The following is a 19,769-nucleotide window of genomic DNA, read 5'->3' as shown; positions in this document are numbered from 1 at the left end:
GTAAAATAAAGTAAAAATAAAAATTAAAAACACACACACACACACACACACACACACAAAACATGTTGTGGACTGTAGCTTGCTGACTCCTGCTATAGATCAGTGGCTTCTGATGTGGGATGTATATAACCAAAGGAAATGCAAGATGAGCTGCAAAAAACATTATTGTTGGCTCCTTTTAAAGTTTCTTATCTTAGTTTTATAATATACATAATCACAATTGTATATTTAGTATATAATAATAGAATCTTAAAAATTTAGAGTTCTCAAAGCTTCTTAACCACAGCGAGCTTGTTTAATAAAAATGGAGACCACTGCTCAAGACATCTTCTCTCCTGCTAATGCCTAAGTACTTGACTCTTTTCAGAGTTCTGTCTTAATCACTCTGATCTTTAAAGTTTATGCCCTCTTCTTGAGGATTTGATTTTTCCCCATAGTTCTTACTGTTAAAATTAGATCCAGCTTCTGTATAAGAGGCTACTCCCAGTCCTGTTACATGGCCTGTATTAACAGTATTTTTCTAACCAAGTTGCAACAGATTATGTTGCATGAACATTTCTCTATATTAGAATGAACATGCTTACTCATGAAGGAACAGTCTGTACTTAAAGGGCACAGTAGTTTGGAAGAATTCATAATGGCAGAATTTGAGTGTGATATGGGTCATTTGAGAGGTTTTACAACAAGTCATGTTGGTACTTTTCTCATTTGGGTATGAGTTAGGGAGAAGAGAATGGAGGAATTAGAGGTGCAAGAGGAAAGATTACATGGGTTGCATGTTCTGGAGTTTTTTAGAAAATACAGGCAGTAGTTACCAAATGTATCAATAAATTTTCCACTGTGGCAGTCAGCTCCCATGTGTCTCTATTTGATCATAATTCAGATACAAATAAGCAGTTTTGTTTATAGTTTACATTTATTTAAATGAGATTCTGCATGCTTTTATACATAGCTCTCCCTGAACCTGATCATTTCAGCTGACTTCCTTCTGGAAAGCCGTACACCTTTCATATAGTCGGTCTGAATGTTCTCCTGATTATCCATCACTCAGAGTGTTATTTTCTCATCCTGTTCTTTCTCCCCATTGCATTTGGTCATCAGAGGTAGAAACATCCATTCTTAATGGTCCTTGAAATCATTAGTGCTCCCACAATGGAAGTTTCATGAGGGCTGGGCTTTCTCTGTCTTGTTCACACCATATGACTTAATGCTCTGAAATCAAACCAGTGGCTCAGGGAGGTTTTTCAAGGGAAACTGAACTGCTCTTGGGGAGTAGATCAGAGTCCTGGGAGGCTGAAGGGATTAATTTTTTAAAAGTCCATTGGATTGCTCAAATACCTTCTTTCCCATACTCAAGCTGATCATTAAACATGGCATTCTTCAGCCAGTTTTGCTCTATGTTACCTACTCCAATCCAGGGCTGAATCCTGTCTGGATTCCTATAAAATTCTGTATGTTTCTTTCAGTTCACCCACCCAGGTCACTGTCTTTTTGCACTCAGCAGTTTGTAGCTTCCTTTTTCTAGGACCAGCTCAGATCCAGAGTGGAAGGTCTGGTGGTTGTGTGTGGTACTGATGTTAGTGCTGCAGATTTGGTAACAGGGAAACCAAACATGGTATTGGCAGCTTTATCATCTGGAACACAGGATGGAGGAAACAGTAATCCCTATGTGACCCCATTACCACTCATAGGAGATGGATTTGGAAGAAGATGTGGGTCTAGGGACGGGGCGGTGCCCTTGTCATTATTCTCATCACAGAGACCTTATTGATGTCCTCACCTGGGAGCTGCTCTTCTTCAGACATATGCCCAGTGTTTTGATACATGTTATATCACATGACTTATAGGGCCTCATGAACCAAGAAGAAGCATATGTATCATATTGAGGCTTCCTACGAGTCAGCATACTGTCCATTCTTTTCACTGTAGACCGACCTCTCTGTTCCTGTGTGTTCTCCTACCTTACCAGACCCTTTAGGGTCTGCCCAGGAGCTTCGAGGTAGATTTACAAGCAACTTGAATGCTATAGTTGATTAGTGAATTAATTGATTCTAACTAAGGGACTATCAGAACTAAATGTGAACTTAATTTTAAGGGAAGAAACCAATGTAGAACTTCTTATACACCTAAACACACACGTGTGTATATGTATGTGTGTACATTTCTGGGAAGGACAGTGACATTTTGAAAGGGCTTGAAGGAATTTCCCATTTTAAAAGTATTCCTGTGTGTTATAATATATGAAATTTTTAAAAAAGTCACAAAAGAAACAAGACTTTACTGGCCATATCATGGGTAGAATTTGATCTAGAGCATTAAGATATCTAAAGAAAGAAAGTCTCAGTTTGATGTAAGCTGGTCAGTCGTGGGGATTCGCTGATAGCTCAGTTGATAAAGAATCTGCCTGCAATGCAGGAGACCCTGGTTTGATTCCTGGGCCAGGAAGATTTGCTGGAGAACGGATGGGCTACCCTTATTCTTGTGCTTCCTTTGTGGCTCAGCTGGTAAAGAATCCTCCTGCAATGTGGGATACCTGGCTTCGATCTCTGGGTTGGGAAGGTCCCCTGGAGAAGGGAATGGCTACCCACTCCATTATTCTGGCCTGGAGAATCCCATGGTCTTTATAGTCCATGGGGTCGCAAAGACTCAGACATGACTGAGTGATGGTTAGTCATGGAAGCCTTTACAGGAAAAAGTCATGAAGTCACTTTTGGCAGTTTCCATCCAAGCATTGCCCAGGAGAAAAGGGCACTAAGCCAACAGACTTTCAGTATATTGACTCCTTTGTGGATAAACCTATTCCTATTTTAAGATGAATTCATCAGCTATTTAAATCTAATACCATTAAAATTTGGATCTATCTAAAAAAAAAAAAAGTAGGACTAAAGACCCTATTGTTGCTGAATAAGCATTCAAGTGTGAGGATGACAGCGATCATGCCGGATCCGGCCAGTTAGTCTCTGGAGAAGAATAGGAATTAGAAAGTGCCTGGAAAAATGTCCATTCAGTTATTATTCATAGCTTCCCAAATTTTATTTAAGCACATTCTTAAAATTTGTTCTAGGTTAGGTTATCAATGGGCTAAAAAGACGCGTAGATTGAAGAAGGCTTTGTTACACATTTCTCATGGGTGCTCTCAGTGGTCTGTGAGCTGACTTGTTAAAAATGTAATGACACTGTAATTTGGAGCGGCAGGGAATGATGAGGGTAGAGGTAGTGGTGCTGAAGACAAGGGAATATATAGCTTTAACCACATCGATTTTTCTTGTTCCCTGAAGATTTTGCAGAGGAGCTAATCTTATCCATCCTCTAAAGACTCAGCGACATGCATCATTGATCCTAAACTTGGCTCATGAGAACCCAGCCAGCAGTTCATCCCTTTCAGACTCATGTTTTTGTGTTGTCATATTTTATACTCATCAAGGTGACATTCACGCGCCTGAGACTTTCACGGAAGAGTTTGGATTAATGTTTCGCAAGGTTGTCCTAAGGCACTGGTTTAATTCTTTCCTAATCTAAGCTCCTTGTCTTTATTCCTGCTCTCGTTTAAAAAAGGAAGAAATGCTTTTTGGAGTGTGAAATCAGGTGTGAAGAGCCTTAGCCTCTGTTTTCCATTCTTAAATTTCTATAAATCTGTAAAACAGTGGTCTCCAGCCTGGGTCAGATGGACTGTGTGGTGAATGATGATATATAGAGGAGCGTGGAGAAAGTAGTAGAACATATTTTATGCTTATTTTGTTCTCTGTTTTGTGTGTGTGCATGTATTATTAAGACTTCCCTGGTGGCTCAGAGGGTAAAGCGTCTGCCTACCATGTAGGAGACCTGGGTTCGATCCCTGGGTAGGGAAGATCCTCTGGAGAAGGAATTTATTATTATTTTTTTACTGAGCCCCCTAGTTGGCTCAGTGGATAAAGAACCGCTTGCAATGCAGGAGACACAGCAGATGCGGGTTCAGTCTCTGGATGGAAAGATCCCGTGGAGGAGGAAATGGCAACCCACTCCAGTATTCTTGCCTAGAGAATCCCATGGACAGAAAACTATGACAGGTTACAGTTCATAGAGTCACAAAGAGTCAGACATAACTGAAGGGACTAAGCACACACACACGCACTAATATATTAGTACAGTTGTGCATGTATATAATTTATAGATAAACACACAGATCTGGGGGAGATGTGTGCTCAAAATACTGAGTTGGCCAAAAAGTTTATTTTGGTTTTTCTTACAGAAAAACCCAAAAAAGTTGTTGGTCAACCTGATACTTTCCAGTTAGGAGTGAATGGTCAGAAAATTTAGAGGCTACTCGTTTAGGCCTCTGGCATTGTCCTCATCTATAAGGTGTTTCACACTGGGATGTCCTTATCATTTAATAATCTATAGGACATATTTCTATATAAATTAGAGTATCAGGCAGGATTGGTGTTCCATGACACCTACAATTTTTTAAAACTCTCTAACTCCCAGTTTCCAACTAGATATAAAGGAGAAGAGTCTAAATTATCCCCAGAAAGACTATCAAATGAATATATCAGGAAAATATGGCTGTAGTTCTGAGTTTTACTTGCATTTCTGGAAGAGAGCTTTTATCACTGTGTGCACGCAGCAAGCAGGAGAGTGGCCAGACTCTGCATTCTTGCATGAAATACCTCCTGCAAGCTTTTAAACATTTGTAAGATTTCCTGGGGCGAGCTCTTCCATTCTGCGGTGCATGGATACACTACAGATGATCACGATGTTGTTCACTGGATTTTTACTCGCTATCTTTGTGCTTTTCTCACATCTATTTTGGGGCTTGCTGGACATCTTTCAAATTTGTTCATTGATGCTCTCCTGGACTTCACACTATTTAAAAGTCAGTGTTTTTACAGTTTCAACGAGGAGAGGTAGGCAGGAGGGAAGAAAGACTAAGGAGGGAAATCTGGCCCCAAAATAATAACTGAAAAATTAAATTCTTACTAAGTCATATAGATCAGAAAGATTAGAAATTCTAATTCAATAGATTATCCAGAATCGAGAATCGCAGAGAAATTTAGCAAGTGATTTAGACTCTGAATTGCTTGCCAGCTTCTTTGTTTTTGCATTTTAACTTCTTTTAGTAGCCCTCAAATATGAGTTTATTTTTGATGTCCAGAGGAGCAAGAACACAATCTTTTTGAGACATCATCTGAGAATATGTCTTAAGGATCGGCTTTCAAGTTAGGAGCTAAGTGGTTGTCCAAATGTGATGAAAGGGGTTTGGAATTTTTGATCTGGAAACCCCTGGATATAACCACCCTGGATTCCCCTGTAGAGTAGATTGAAGACTCTTGACAGTATGAAAAGTAGCTGACTTATTAGTGAGATGATAGCACAATGGTTAAGATAATCAGGTCATAAGTCACACCGCCTTGAATCCTGTCTCTTTCCAGACTAAACTTTGTGACCAGCTCTCTAACCTCTCTGTGCCTTGGGAGAGGAGGATAGGCGTTATTAATGATAACGCCTCCCTCCTGGGATTATTGTGAAGGCTACATGGATTAATGTATGTACATGCTAGTACATAAAAATGTTTAAATGAATGCTTGCTATTTTTATTTCCTAAAAGACTTGCCCTGTTTTTAAGTAAGCAACTCTATAAAGTGACTAGTTTTCTTAACTTAAAGGAAATCTTTTAGCGTTGCAAAACCTTTTGTTCAGAGACTGTTTTCTGGTCTTTTCTGTGTTGCTTCTGTTTTGTTAGTTGTATGCTGGTATTTTCTTCTAGAAAGATATAAGTGGAAAACTTGGTTCTTTTGAGTTTTAAGGGAAAGTTTGGATAATTTGAGGTGTCAACTGCAATGAGAAGTAAGAACCCCAACTTTTATTACTAACCCCGGCTAATAGCTGGGTTGACAATAGCACCACACCAACTCTATATGTAGTATATTTACATCAGGAAAAAGTCAGAGTGTAGGAGCTGTCTTATCTCCATTCAGCAGAGTATTAAGAAACAGTTCAGCCACATGACCCCGAAGGATATTCACACTGGATCTTGCTTTTCAGTGGTTGCAGTCTTAAAATGTTTTTGCTCCCACTTTAAGAAGGGTCACATGAGATAATACATGAAAACACTGTTGCCATGTTGCCAGTACTCATCAGAGGCTTCACTCAACTGCTATAACTCTTTAAGGCTAACTTCAGATCAAAGCCACATGGTAATGAAGACTCTCTTAGAAGGTCGAAGCAAAACTTCACTTCAGTTGCTCAGTCGTGTCTGACTCTTTGTGACTCCATGAGTCGCAGCACGCCAGACCTCCCTGTCCATCACCAACTCCCGGAGTTTACTCAAACTCAAGTCCATCAGGTGGGTGATGCCATCCAGCCATCTCATCCTCAGTCGTCCCCTTCTCCTCCTGCCCCCAATCCCTCCCAGCATCAGAGTCTTTTCCAATGAGTCAACTCTTCGCATGAGGTGGCCAAAGTACTGGAGTTTCAGCTTTAGCATCACATGCTGCTGCTGCTGCTGCTGCTGCTGCTGCTGCTAAGTTGCTTCAGTCGTGTCCGACTCTGCGACCCCATAGATGGCAGTCCACCAGGCTCCCCTGTCCCTGGGATTCTCCAGACAAGAATACTGGAGTGGGTTGCCATTTCCATCTCCAATGCATGAAAGTAAAAACTGAAAAGTGAAGTCTTAGTGGGATACAAAATAAAAGGCATGAACTGATGGTAAAAAGCTGTTAATCGCATCCCCCCATGAGAAAATCAGTCAAGAAGACCAGCCAAGGTGTGTGGAAAACTTTCTACGTTACATAATATAATCAGTACATAATAAAATATAGTCATTATGTTGTAATAAACACTACTTAATGAAAACATAGGAAAGGATTGGTCCTGAGCTACACAGACGCTGTCAGGGAAATCCAGGGAGTTCTTCGCAGTAAGTGATATCAGTACAACATGTGACCGCAAATTGAGTCTTTATCCAAGATTTGCCTCTGTGCTCATTTGTAACTGTGCTCTAAGAAGGCCATCCTGGAAAGTGAACTCTCAGAAATGAGATCAGTTACATCACATCTTGTGTATTTTCTGTCTAAGTGGGACCTAATCAGAGGGTGAGGGAGTCAGGCACAGGGTGAGTGGGCTGGCAGCCGTCACACGGTTACCTTGTCTAACCTGGTGTCACACAGCGACACTCGTGGACATCTCCATCTGTGTTGTTTCCAGTGTTTGACAGTTATGAACATAGCTGTTATGAACAATCATATATGATTTTTATATAAATAAAAGTTTTTATTTCTCTTGGGTGAATACCCAGGATTGAGATTGCTGAACCATGGTATGTCTTATTTTTGTCGTTCAGTCACTAAGTCATGTGTGACTCTTTGTGACCCCATGGACACGTGGTTCTGTGGTAAAGAATCTGTGTGCCCATGCAGGAGATGCAGGTTCATTCCCTGGGTCTGGAAGATCCCCTGGAGAAGGAAATGGCAACCCACTCCAGTATTCTTGCCTGAGAAATCCCGTGGATACAGGAGCCTGTTGCGCTACAGTCTATGGGGTCGCAAAAGAGTTGGACATGACTTAGTGACTAAGCAACAATGGTAAAAGTATACATAAAACTTCATAATAAGATGTCATCAAACTGTTGCCTGCCTTGAGCATGCCATTTGCTTTCCCAATAGCAGTGTATGAGGTTTCATTTGCTCTGCACCCTGGTTAGCACTTAACATTGTCACTTTTTCTAAAAAAAGCAGTTCAGTAGGTTTCCAGCGGTATCTTATTTTGGCTTTAAATTTCATTTCTCTAATGGCTAATAATTTTGAGCATCTTTTATGTGCTTATTTACCCTCAGTGTATCTTGCTTGATGAACTATGTGTTTCAATCTTTGTGCTCATTTAAAACACTTGCGTTGTTTCTCGTTATGGACTTCCGAGAGTTCTTTATACATTTTGAGCACCAAGTCCTTTGTCAGAAATGAGATTTGCAAATAATTTCTCCCAGAGTATGGTCATCTTACCTTTCTTTTAATAGCATCTATTACAGAGTAAAAGGTTTTGATTTTGATAAAGTCCAGTTGATTTATTTTTTTCTTTTATGGATCATGCTTTAGGTGTCAGATCTAAAAACTCTTTGATTAAGCCATTCTTTGCTCTGTTGACCATCTCTTCTGGGATGGTAATGTGTTTCTCATCTGGAAGGCTCACACACTTCCTATAAGGATCTTTCCTGACTGAAGTCTTCTCATAATTGTGTCTCTTATTTGCACCATAGTGCTGCATATTCACTGTATAGCAGAGGGGTTATTTCACTCTATTATGGTTGCTTTTATTTTTTGCTAAGCTGTTCTAGGTGGTGAGTGTCACAAGGGGAGGGACCATCTTGCTGTGTTCATTGTTGCCTCAGTCCAGTGATTCATGCATAGTGGGTGGCACTCATTGAACAAATGAACGGAGTTGCTGGGCATTTTCGGGCTTCTGTGCCTTTGTACGTTGTTGTTGTTATTGTTTAGGCACTCAGTCCTGTCCGACTCTTGCGACCTCATGGACTGTAGCTCCCCCAGGCTCCTCTGTCCATGGGATTTTCCAGGCAACAATACTGGAGTGGGTTGCCATTTTCTTCTCCTGGGCATCTTCCTGACCCAGGGATCGAATCTGTGTCTCCTGCATTGGCAGGTGGAGGATTCTTTATTGCTGAGCCACCTGGGAAGCCCGCCTTTGCACATCCTGTTTTCCTAATTACTTACAATACTCTATTTCCCTTTCCCTGACTGGTTGGCCTCTCCCTATCTCTCAAACCTTGCAGACCCTTCCCCATTTGCTCCAGGCTGAAGTACTCATGTCCTCCAATGATCTTAGGGCAGTTGGAATATGCTCGCTTTTTCCATGGTGCTGCAGATAGCTGAGGTCTTTGCACCATTGGAGGACAAAAAGTTGCCCATATTCATCACTTAACCCTCAGAGCCTAATATCCCTACCCAGGACTTAGTAGTACTCAATAAATGTTTATTGAATGAATTATGATGTATATTTGTCTTTTTCTAATTTATTTTTGACATTAAAAAGCCTAGGCATTAACATAATTTAGAGAAACGTTGTGGGCAGACCACGCCAACATGCATGAGTCCCATCATTTTTGTGGACAGTTTTTGCTATAACAAAGTTTTATATCATCTGTGGGACATAGTTTTATAATTCCTTTAGGTTATGAATATGGATCATTATAGACAAATTTGAAAATATAGTACAAAATTTGTGTTCAAAAAAATTCATATCATCTTTAATGCTACCACCCAGGCAAGGTGTCTGCATAAGATTTTGCTCTATTTTTCTTCTGAGGGGAAAAAAACATGTCTATATTTGTGAGCATTTATGCCTATTATTTTATATGTCATTTTTACCAATTATGCTCATTGACTCTGATCACACAAATATGCACCTGGAATGCTGTGTATTTTTAAAATTGAATCTTGTACTCCAAGCATTTCTGGTATCATTAAGAATTGGATTTGACTTTGAGTGTACCAGAATACTTTCAAGGTTTTTACATGTCATATGTAGGCTGACGCTGTCCTACCCTCTGCATTAAGCCTGATCCTGCTAATGATGTGCCCGTCAACTCCTGAAAATGAATTCATTATGACAAAAGCCAACTGTACTTCAGATCTCGTCAGGTGGCATAATACACAATAAAGAGGTCCTGAAGCATAGTCTCTACTTGACATTAAATCCACAAAAGGAGATGCAGTGAGAATGATTTGCTATCATTCCTGAGTGATGAAGTAAGGGAGAGGACTCGGATAACATGGGCTTTGAGGGCCCTGTATTATAAGGTGGAATTCACTCTGAGAGAAGCTACAACTGTCATTAGACATCAGGGAGAAATGCCGAGACTTGTTCTGAGCAATTGGTTGGTGGAGTGAGATGGGAGAGTGGAGACCCTAAAACAACTATGGCAAGGATAGTTGTTCTTGTTTTTTAATTTGAAACTTGTTTTTTTTTAATGTAAAACTTAGCAAGCTTAATAGAGAGGCTTTTTGCTGGAAAAGATGGCATATAATTCCTTGGCATTGTTTGTTTTTTTTTTAACCACCTGTGGATGCTCATGTCACCTTTTAAAGCAAATCTGATGAAACTACACACATGGGCTTTAGAAGCTGGGTTTTGACTGTAGTGGTGTCCAAAGGGACCTGCAGTTTCACTGTAGGTCTCTTAGCATCTGTTTCTTCACCTGTAAAATGCAAACAATAAAACCTTCTAAGGTTGTTTTGAGATTTAAATGAGTTGGTCTATGTAAAATGCCTAGCATGGGGCCTGGTACCTTGAAGCTTGAAAAAATAGTGATTTTTCAGCTCTCTTTCCACCTTCTGCCTTTCATTTCTGTTTCAGTAAAAATTTGTACATTTGCTACTTGTCATGCCCTGAAGATAAAATTGATATGGCTTCCCTGTAGCCAAAAATCTAAAGAAGACAGGGATGTGGCTTTCAAAGAACTTACAACCTGGAGTGATAAGGAATAGATGTTTAAATATCAAACTATACTATAAGGCAGAATAAAATAAATGCTAAACAGAGGTGTAAATAATGTGCTGGTTGTGGTGACCTGGGGAACTTATAGAGGAGAGGATTATGATATAGGCCTTGAAGGATACATGGATTTTCATAGCTGAACACAGCAGGAAAAGATAATTCTGATTGTGAAACTGCATGATATGTTTGAGTAGTGAATTGTCTGCTTTTGGCTTGAGCATGAGTGAGCGGCATGTTGTGTAGAGGTCAGGCTGGAATGATAGTGTGGTGGCTGATCTCTGATGTGAATAGCTTCACTCCATGGCTGATGAACTTGTATGAAGCGTAAGACAAAAAAGCAAAAACCCAAGCAACAAAAAAACACTTGGGCTATCTCATGTGTATAATCAGTACTAAGAACTGCAAGAAAAATACCAACTGGTTGTAGGATACTTGCTAATAAGCATTGGGTATCCCATCCGATGTGACTTATAATAAGACTGGTACTGTCCTTGCTTGCCATATAAACTCCTCTAGCCAGAGAGCATATGATATACTTGATGAAGAATTTATGAAGGAGCAGTGTAAAGAAATAAGAGTTAGTATGGAATTGGGAGAAGGCAATGACAACCCACTCCGATATTCTTGCTTGGAAAATCCCATGGACAGAGGAGCCTGGTGGGCTGCAGTCCATGGGGTCGCTAAGAGTCAGACGTGATTGAGCAACTTCACTTTCCCTTTTCACTTTCATGCATTGGAGAAGGAAATGGCAACCCACTCCTGCATTCTTGCCTGGAGAATCTTAGGGATGGGGGGGAGCCTGGTGGGCTGCCATCTATGGGGTCGCACAGAGTTGGACACGACTGAAGCAACTTAGCAGCAGCAGTATGAAATTAGACATAAGATATCTCTTAGAGCAAGGACGGCCTCTAAGCAAACACTGCTACCAACGTCTTTTCCTTTGGAAATAGAAATCAGAGTCCATAGAGGTAATTCATCTTCAACTTTAAGGAGTTCTGTTTACATCATTCTAAAGATCTGTCCTAAAGTATGTAATTGTTGTTTAGGGGTTGAAATAGGTTTAGCTGAATGTTTGTTTGTAAATAATAGAAATTAACAAGTGAACTTGGATGTCATGGATTAAAAATCAGACATCAATATGGCTATTGTAAGAGATGTTCATATATTTTGTTATTTCCGCTTCTAGGGACTTAATACCTATCATTGCTGCTCTGGAATACAATCAGTGGTTCACTAAGCTGTCCTCTAAGGATCTAAAACTGGTAAGTAATTGAAGATGTTGCTTAGCTTTGCTGAATTTCAAAAACTTGAAAATTATAAAAAACAAAAAACAGACACATACTTGTTTTGCAACCATACTGGTGAGCTGAATACATGTTATTTCTTAGGGAGTTATTTTCCTATAAATGATCTGCAGAACATTTTACAAAGTTTGTAATGGGAGATGCTTCAGAAAAGTACTTGCTCATGTTTTCAGCTGCTTCAGGCAATTTTAGATGATGAACAGAAAGGCACATTTAGTGGAGCCTTCTGTATACCCTCATTCCACCGGCAAAAACTATTAAAGTTACATTTGCACAGCTGCAAATAGCAGATTTTATGTTCCTATCTTGCATTCCATCTCCACAAAGCTTCCCTTCCTGAGAATTTAGGAAAACATTACCAAGGTAGAGTTGGTCTGGAGTTTTGATAGTTAACATTAATTTTCTAGATGAGGTTTTGGACAGATTTATATGTAAGCAAAATGAAATCAAAGTGAAATCTGTTCGTTTTTATAAGACGTGGGGGAGCCAAAGTTTTGGTCTGTTTTATTAGTAGAAATAAGATGCTCTGTTGGTGTTTTTTTTTTTTTTTTTTTTTTGTCTCCACAATTTCAAAGCAGCCATTTGAACAGAAGCTTATCCATGAGTTAGGTTTCTGCTGCTTTGTTTGAGCACGTTAGATAATTTAGATGTGTTAATGGAACCTGTTAACATTCAAGCCTCCAACTTTCAGAGGTCATAGAAACTGGGGGGTTAAGATTTTCTGAGTGATGGATGTCTAGGTTGCTTCCATGTTCTAGCTGTTGTAAATAGTGCTGCAGTGAACATTTGGGTACATGTATCATTTTCAGGGTGGCATATGCCCAGCAGTGGGATTGCTGGGTCAGATGGCAGTTTTATTCCTAGTTTTTAAAGGAATCTCCATAGTGTTCTGCATAGTGACTGTATCAATTTACATTCCCACCAACAGTGCAAGAGGGTTCCCCTTTCTCCACATCCTCTCTAGCATTTGTTGTTTGTAGATGTTTTGATAATGGCCATTGTGACTGGGGTGAGGTGTTAGTTCACTGTAGTTTTGAAGGAATGGAGATGCAGATGTGAAGGTTTTGTAGATATAGTGGGGGTGGGTGGAAAGAGAGGAGGGGATGAGTTGAGAAAGTAGAATTGACATAGATATGTTACCATGTGTAAAATAGATAGCTAGTGTGAAGCTGCCTTTTAACACAGGGAGCTCAGCCTGGGGCTCTGTGATGACCTAGAGGGGTGAGTTGGGGGCAGTGGCGGTGGGAAGGAGTCTCAGGAGAGAGGGGAGATATTTATGGCAGAAAGTGAAGAGGAGCTAAAAAGCCTCTTGATGAAAGTGAAAGAGGAGAGTGAAAAAGTTGGCTTAAAGCTCAACATTCAGAAAACGAAGATCATGGCATCTGGTCCTATCACTTCATGGGAAATAGATGGGGAAACAGTGGAAACAGTGTCAGACTTTATTTTTTTGGGCTCCAAAATCACTGCTGATGGTAACTGCAGCCATGAAATTAAAAGACACTTACTCCTTGTAAGAAAAGTTATGACCAACCTAGATAGTATATTCAAAGGCAGAGACATTACTTTGCTGACTAAGGTCCGTCTAGTCAAGGCTATGGTTTTTCCAGTGGTCATGTATGGATGTGAGAGTTGGACTGTGAAGAAGGCTGAACACCGAAGAATTGATGCTTTTGAACTGTGGTGTTGGAGAAGACTCTTGAGAGTCCCTTGGACTGCAAGGAGATCCAACCAGTCCATTCTGAAGGAGATCAACCCTGAGATTTCTTTGGAAGGCATGATGCTAAAGCTGAAGCTCCAGTACTTCGGCCACCTCATGCGAAGAGTTGATTCATTGGAAAAGGCTCTGATGCTGGGAGGGATTGGGGGCAGGAGGAGAAGGGGACGACCGAGGGTGAGATGGCTGGATGGCATCACTGACTCGATGGACGCGAGTCTGAGTGAACTCTGGGACTTGGTGATGGACAGGGAGGCCTGGCGTGCTGCGATTCATGGGGTCACAAAGAGTTGGACACGACTGAGCGACTGAACTGAACGAACTGATTTGCATTGTTTTATGGCAGAAACCAACACAACATTGTAAAGTAATTATCTTCCAATTAAAAAGTCTGAAAAAAATTTAAAAACTTTCCAAGTGAAGAGATAGCATTTGGATTGAGAACTGGATCTGTTGAAAGTGGAAGATTGAGATTTGCTGGTGGCCAGCCTGCTGAACTTGCCTGGGGTGTGAGTGGCTTAAGGCATTATAGATATAAACTTGGGTTGAACTCATTTGGGGATTATTAAGAGCCAAATGTGGTTGACAGTAAGAATGTGGGCTTAGAAACAGAAATCTGGGTTTCAAATTCGGACTCTTACTACAGGGCTGTGTGACCTTAGATACATTGCTTGATCTTCCAGGGCCTCTATTTCCTATATCCCTGTTACTGTGAGCTAATTGGAACTCATGTCTTATTCATCTCCATTCAGTGCTTATCAAAGTACGTGGCTCATAGTAGCTACTCAGTAAAAGCTGGTTTAATCAATAGATGTCAAATGACTTTTGTTGAATGAATGAATGGACACAGCAATGTAACTCATTTGCAGGTTATTGAGATGAGTAAATTATATATATATATATAAAATATATAAAATTATAAACTTTATAAATATATATAAATTATTATTATATATATAAATAATATATATATATAGTGGCAATGCTCAGTTGTGTCCGATTCTGTGACTCCATGGACTAGCCAGCCAGTCTTCTCTGTCCATGGGATTTTCCAGGCGAGAGTACTGGAGTGGGTTGCCATTTCCTCCTTCAGGGAAACTTCCTGGGATTGAACCCGTATTTCTTGCTTCTACATTGGCAGGCAGATTCTTTACCTCTTTGCCACCTGGGAAGCCCAAATAATTTATATGGAAGTTCTAACACAATGTCTAACATACTACAGGCATTTCACAACTGTCAGCTGTTATTGTCATCCTCACAATCAGATTAGCAAAGAGGCTGAGAAGTGAACAAATGGGGGAGCATGAATTATGGAAACTGTATCAGCTAAACAGGGGGGTGTCTGAGATCAGTGATGATGGAAGTACGGATGGTGACCCCCAGGGAGTGAGTGAGCAGACAGCTGTGATGGGAGACCTGGGAACAGAAGCCTCTCATTTGCTGTTTGCAGGGATGGGGACCGTTTGCAGGGCTGAGCCAACAGAGATTGCAGATGTGCGAGGGGAGCCATTCGAGGAATGAGAAGTAGATTAGCCCAGGGATTGTGGGATCAGAGAGAACAATGCTTTGCTACCAAGTCAGTTTTCCTGGCTCATTCAGACATTCACCTAAGCCTGTGATTTTCAAAATGGGGCACAAGAGAGCTCTGAGGAAGTTGTGGACATCCCTCTTTTGGAAATTATCTGAAATCACTAGTATCAGGCCACTGGAGCTGCTGTTCTATTGTTACTCCTCCCAGGCAGCATTTCTTTTTTAAATGCCTTAGGTGTTTAGGAAAGAAAACACACATGTAATTATTTCGGTCTTGGCCAGACAAAGCATGTAAATGCTTGTGTGCCTTTTTGGATGCCCTGGGATGGTGGGAAGTGGAAGACAGGATTTGAGGATTATTGCTTTCTCTGCTTTTCTAATAACAGATTTAAACACAAAAATGTATATATTTTTAATGTGTAGTATTTAAAAATGAGAAATACTCTTTGGGATATCTTTCTGCAGGTTTTCAAAGAGATTAGCAGTTTTTCCATGTTTGTTGCCCAAAGTTAAAAAGAAATGATACTTTGCCTTTGATGGCTATTGCAAAATGTAATCTCGAAACATTTTCTAATAGTTGGTTTATCTGAGGCACAGGAAAGCATTACACCTTCTTCAGCTTTTTTAAAACACAAAGTGTAAAAAGAAGGGACTTTTCAAGTTATATGAATTCTCTGGGTTATTAAAATTGCTTCTTGCACAGCAGAAGTCTCCTGTGCTTACTGTCCCACAGGAAAAATGCGACTTATATGGTTTATGCTGATCTTATGAAGTCTGTTAGCAGTCACTATTCCAAATTTAAGTAGAAGGATAGAGGGTTTTTTGTTTGTTTGTGTGTTTTTGAAGATATGCCAAATACGCAATTAGGGCCAAGGTTCTGGACTCATAAAATCGCAGTAGAATTGGGATTTTGCTCAACTCTCTTTTTATCATTTAGGCAAGTCAGTGAGCATCATTAGGTCTTTTAAAATCTTTTAAAAATTATGTGCTTGGACCAGATATGGCATGTGGTTCCTTTCAGTTTCAAACTTCCATATTTGTTTTATTTTGAACGAGTTCATTTGTTATTTTATAGTGATTTCTCTAGTTTTCATGCTATGCATTTGATTTTAAAATAAATATAAGCTCCTAGAGAGTTATCATATTAACTTGTTTAAAAAAAAACTTTTCCTTAAATCTGTAAACAAAGTGCTGAACATGCAATAGACATTTGGGGAAGACTACTGGTGTCATTTTTTGATGTCCAAGTTTGTGTGTGTATCTCTTTAAAACATCCATCCATGTATATTCTTTGGTGTAGCAAATAACACTTTTCATGTAGTTGGCTTTAATAAAAGGTAGAAAATTAATGTAATCATGAACGACTCGTCATACCTCTTCCCTACTGGCATGTTAAAGAAAAGTTGGACACACTTTTCCTACATTTTAATAAATTTTAATCACAGTAATAATTTCCAGTGAGTAGATGAAAGCCTTGCTTCACAACTCAGCTTTGGTAAATTACTTTTCTGGATGCTCTCAGGTAGCCCTGGAAAGGTGATGATACTATGGATTATTTCTGGAAATTAGAATAATCTTCACAAAAACGTGTCTGAGTAATCACTTTTTATCATAACACAGAATAAGATCAGTTCCTCCAGTTGTATATTGTAAGGCAAAGAATGGTACTAATAAGGGGTCAGCATTTTGAAAATCACCACCGTCAGCATAATATAAATTGCAGGCATTGGGTCACTTGGAATTAATTTTCCTCTCCCCTCATCAATCTGTGGGCCACATTAGAAACCCAGGAATGGTATGAAGGCAACATTATAAACCCAGAGGAATCAAGCAGGACACGAGAATTATAAAAGCTTTAAATTCTGTGCCTCTTGGTGGTTTTCCAAGTCATTTTTCTAAAGGCTACTTGACTGGAGAATTTGTGCTACATTTTATACTTTTCCAATAATGGTTAATCCACTTGGATATTTATGATCTGATAAAGAACTATAATATTTTATGTACTATTTTAAGAAAAGAAACTGCTCTATTATATGGTTTACCACACAAAATGATTTCTCTCTCTTTTAATAACATAAAAGATTTAAAGAAACCTTAAGTTATAACATTTAAAAATCACTTTTCAGTGTCTGAATAAGGTCAGGAGCTACCTTAAGTTAGTTTTGGAATAAGGCAGGATATACATAAATATAAACCTTTAATAGGTAAAAATTTAAAAGAAAAAGTTATGCACAGTTCTATCAAGGCACAACTCTTCATTTCTCATAGTCCCCTCAAGACTTTTTGGCTGCATATATTAGCCATTTCAATTGTTATAATCTTTATTAAACACTTGATTTTAATTATGCATATTCACTTAACATTATATCCTAAGCACTTAAAATATTTTGAAAGATGTGAGTTTATGACTACATAATTTTTTAAAACATGAGGTTTATTAACATGAGATGATTATTAGTCTTTCTTATTCCTTATTAGTTTAGAGATTACTAATAGCAACATTGTATCACCCAACCTTTATCAAGTGGTTATTCAGCCTCTCTTTTAAAGTACATGATATTTAAATGTTATTTATAAAAAAGAGGATAATAATAACTAACAGCTTAATAATGAAATACACAGAGAGGGCTTAGCTCAGGGCCTGGCACGTGACAAGAACTCAGCAAGTAGAGCTTCATCATCAGCCTCATCACCATCGTCACTACCACTCAGGCTTTGGTTCTTTATTTTGGTATCACTTTCCTGGGGATTTCTTTTGGTTTTCCCAGGATTGCATGAAATCTGTGTGCCTATAGCACTGCCAAAATGCCTGTTTTCCTGTCATAATTATGTTATTTCCGTCTTGTCTGATTGCCTGCTGGGTGGTATCACTCTTGAAGTCAGGGACTTTGTCCTTTGTGTTCTTGTGTTCCCTGAATCTTCATCAGCAGGATGTGTAGGAGTACTTGTCAACTCATGGGTTGTTGATTGAATGAATGATTTATTTAAAGCTTTGTAGCTGCAAGGGTTTATGATGGTGAAGTGAGGTCATATTCTGACTTACGACATGGTCAAAGAATATTTTCTGTTACAGTCCACTGATGTCTGTGAACAGATCTTGAGGGTGGTGAGCAGGTCCAATCGACTAGAAGAATTGGTGTTGGAAAATGCTGGACTTAGAACGTGAGTATTTTCCTGAATATATGAATGTGTAGCTTTAAAACATTTTCCCTTTTTTTCTAAAATTAATATATGGTTTTGAGAAAAAAGTTAATGATATCACCTGTATAGTGTTTTCTCATCTTAAAAAAAAGTTCCTGTGATCCCCATCATTATTATAAAGGTCAAGGATTTTATCTTCTTTTGTGGTGTGTCACATGGTATCTTTGAGGGTACATAAGGATAATGCTTAAGAGCATGGACCCTTGGGTCAGATGCCTCATGTCTTTGGGGAAGTTGGTTCAGTTCTCTGTACCTCAGTCTCTTCATTTTTAAGTTGGTGATAATAATGCTTACTTTATAGAATTACGGTTGTAAGGATAAATGAATTAATACATGGAAAGTGTTTAGAAAAGTTTCAAAATCTTTCATATTAAAGATGCTATGTGTTAGTATTTACTAGTACCATTAATCATAAATCGTAGTCATAGTAATGGCACATTTCATAGGATGTTATTGTTTCGCTTTGATCTGTTTCAGCCATTTCTCTCCCTTTTCAAATTCACACTTAAATAATCTTCATCAAGTGTGGTTCAGTAACAATACCCAAGCCTTAATGGGGCATGCGACTTCAAACCTGCTGGAGTAAAGACGTAACTGCTACTAAGTGAGGAGGCTTGGTAGTTTCACAGTCATAGCACTTAACACATTATTTTAAGTTAAACACACCTAAAATAGTGCTTTTGACTATGTGGTGATTGGATGGCATCACTGACTTGTTGGACATGAATTTGAGCAAACTCTGGGAGTTGGTGATGGACAGGGAAGTCTGACGTGCTGCAGTCCATGGAGTCGCAAAGAGTCGGACAGGACTGAACAACTGAACTGAACTGAAAATATAGTGCTAGCAACTATAGCCTTCAAATTCAATTAGGGCAGTCACTTCTGCTTTCATGAGTATTGCATGAAATTAAAGCTGATATAGGGAATAGCCTATTGTAATTTTCATGAAAAACAATTCAGGATTTAAGTCATAGAAGGGCCAAAAGTACTATTAATAGCATCCTTTAATGTGTCTTTAAAGGAGCAATTACACATTTTTCTTTGGAATGAGGTTTGGACTGATCAAGATGAACCGTATTCTAGCTATGACTTTACAGATTCTTTAATGAGGATATGTACTCATAAACATAGATTGATTCTTAACAAATATGATATATAGATTAATATTGTAAAAATTGGTTCTTGACAAATATGATATATAGGTTAATACTGTAAAGGCTCCTCCTTTTTATAAATTTCACTCTAGCTATTCTAGCATTAAATTTTCTAATTGAGTCTTTTTACACATTGTGTCTTAATGTTTGTTTACTTGCAGAGATTTTGCACAAAAACTGGCCAGTGCTCTAGCACATAATCCCACTTCAGGGCTGCACACGATTAACCTTGCTGGCAACCCACTGGAGGATCGAGGTACCGTAGCATTTACATAACTGTTGATGCCAGAACTGTAAGACGATTAGGGAGTTTTCATTTAGCCATGCCTGAAGAATAGTGTCAGTCTTAGTTGTAATTATATTATAAATGCTCTTGTTGGC

The 19,769-nt window shown here is 39.1% G+C and overlaps 1 protein-coding gene and 1 non-coding gene across 3 annotated transcripts in view; both read left to right on the top strand.

Moving 5' to 3' along the window:
• Nucleotides 1–19,769, top strand: part of CARMIL1 (capping protein regulator and myosin 1 linker 1) — a 309,643-nt gene that overhangs the window by 159,976 nt on the left and 129,898 nt on the right. For both annotated transcript variants that reach the window (XM_068960927.1, XM_068960928.1), the window contains exons 9-11: nucleotides 11,672–11,747; nucleotides 18,107–18,195; nucleotides 19,550–19,644. In XM_068960927.1, the coding sequence (XP_068817028.1) occupies nucleotides 11,672–11,747; nucleotides 18,107–18,195; nucleotides 19,550–19,644 (260 nt within the window). The remainder of the gene's footprint in view (nucleotides 1–11,671; nucleotides 11,748–18,106; nucleotides 18,196–19,549; nucleotides 19,645–19,769) is intronic.
• Nucleotides 3,776–3,847, top strand: TRNAG-ACC (transfer RNA glycine (anticodon ACC)). The gene has a single exon. It is a non-coding gene; the product is annotated as a tRNA-Gly (tRNA).

Source organism: Capricornis sumatraensis, chromosome 22, assembly GCF_032405125.1.
Source record: "Capricornis sumatraensis isolate serow.1 chromosome 22, serow.2, whole genome shotgun sequence".
Taxonomy (NCBI): Eukaryota; Metazoa; Chordata; class Mammalia; order Artiodactyla; family Bovidae; genus Capricornis; species Capricornis sumatraensis.
The sequence above is the reverse complement of the archived record's forward strand: the minus strand, read 5'-3'. Positions and strand labels throughout refer to the sequence as shown.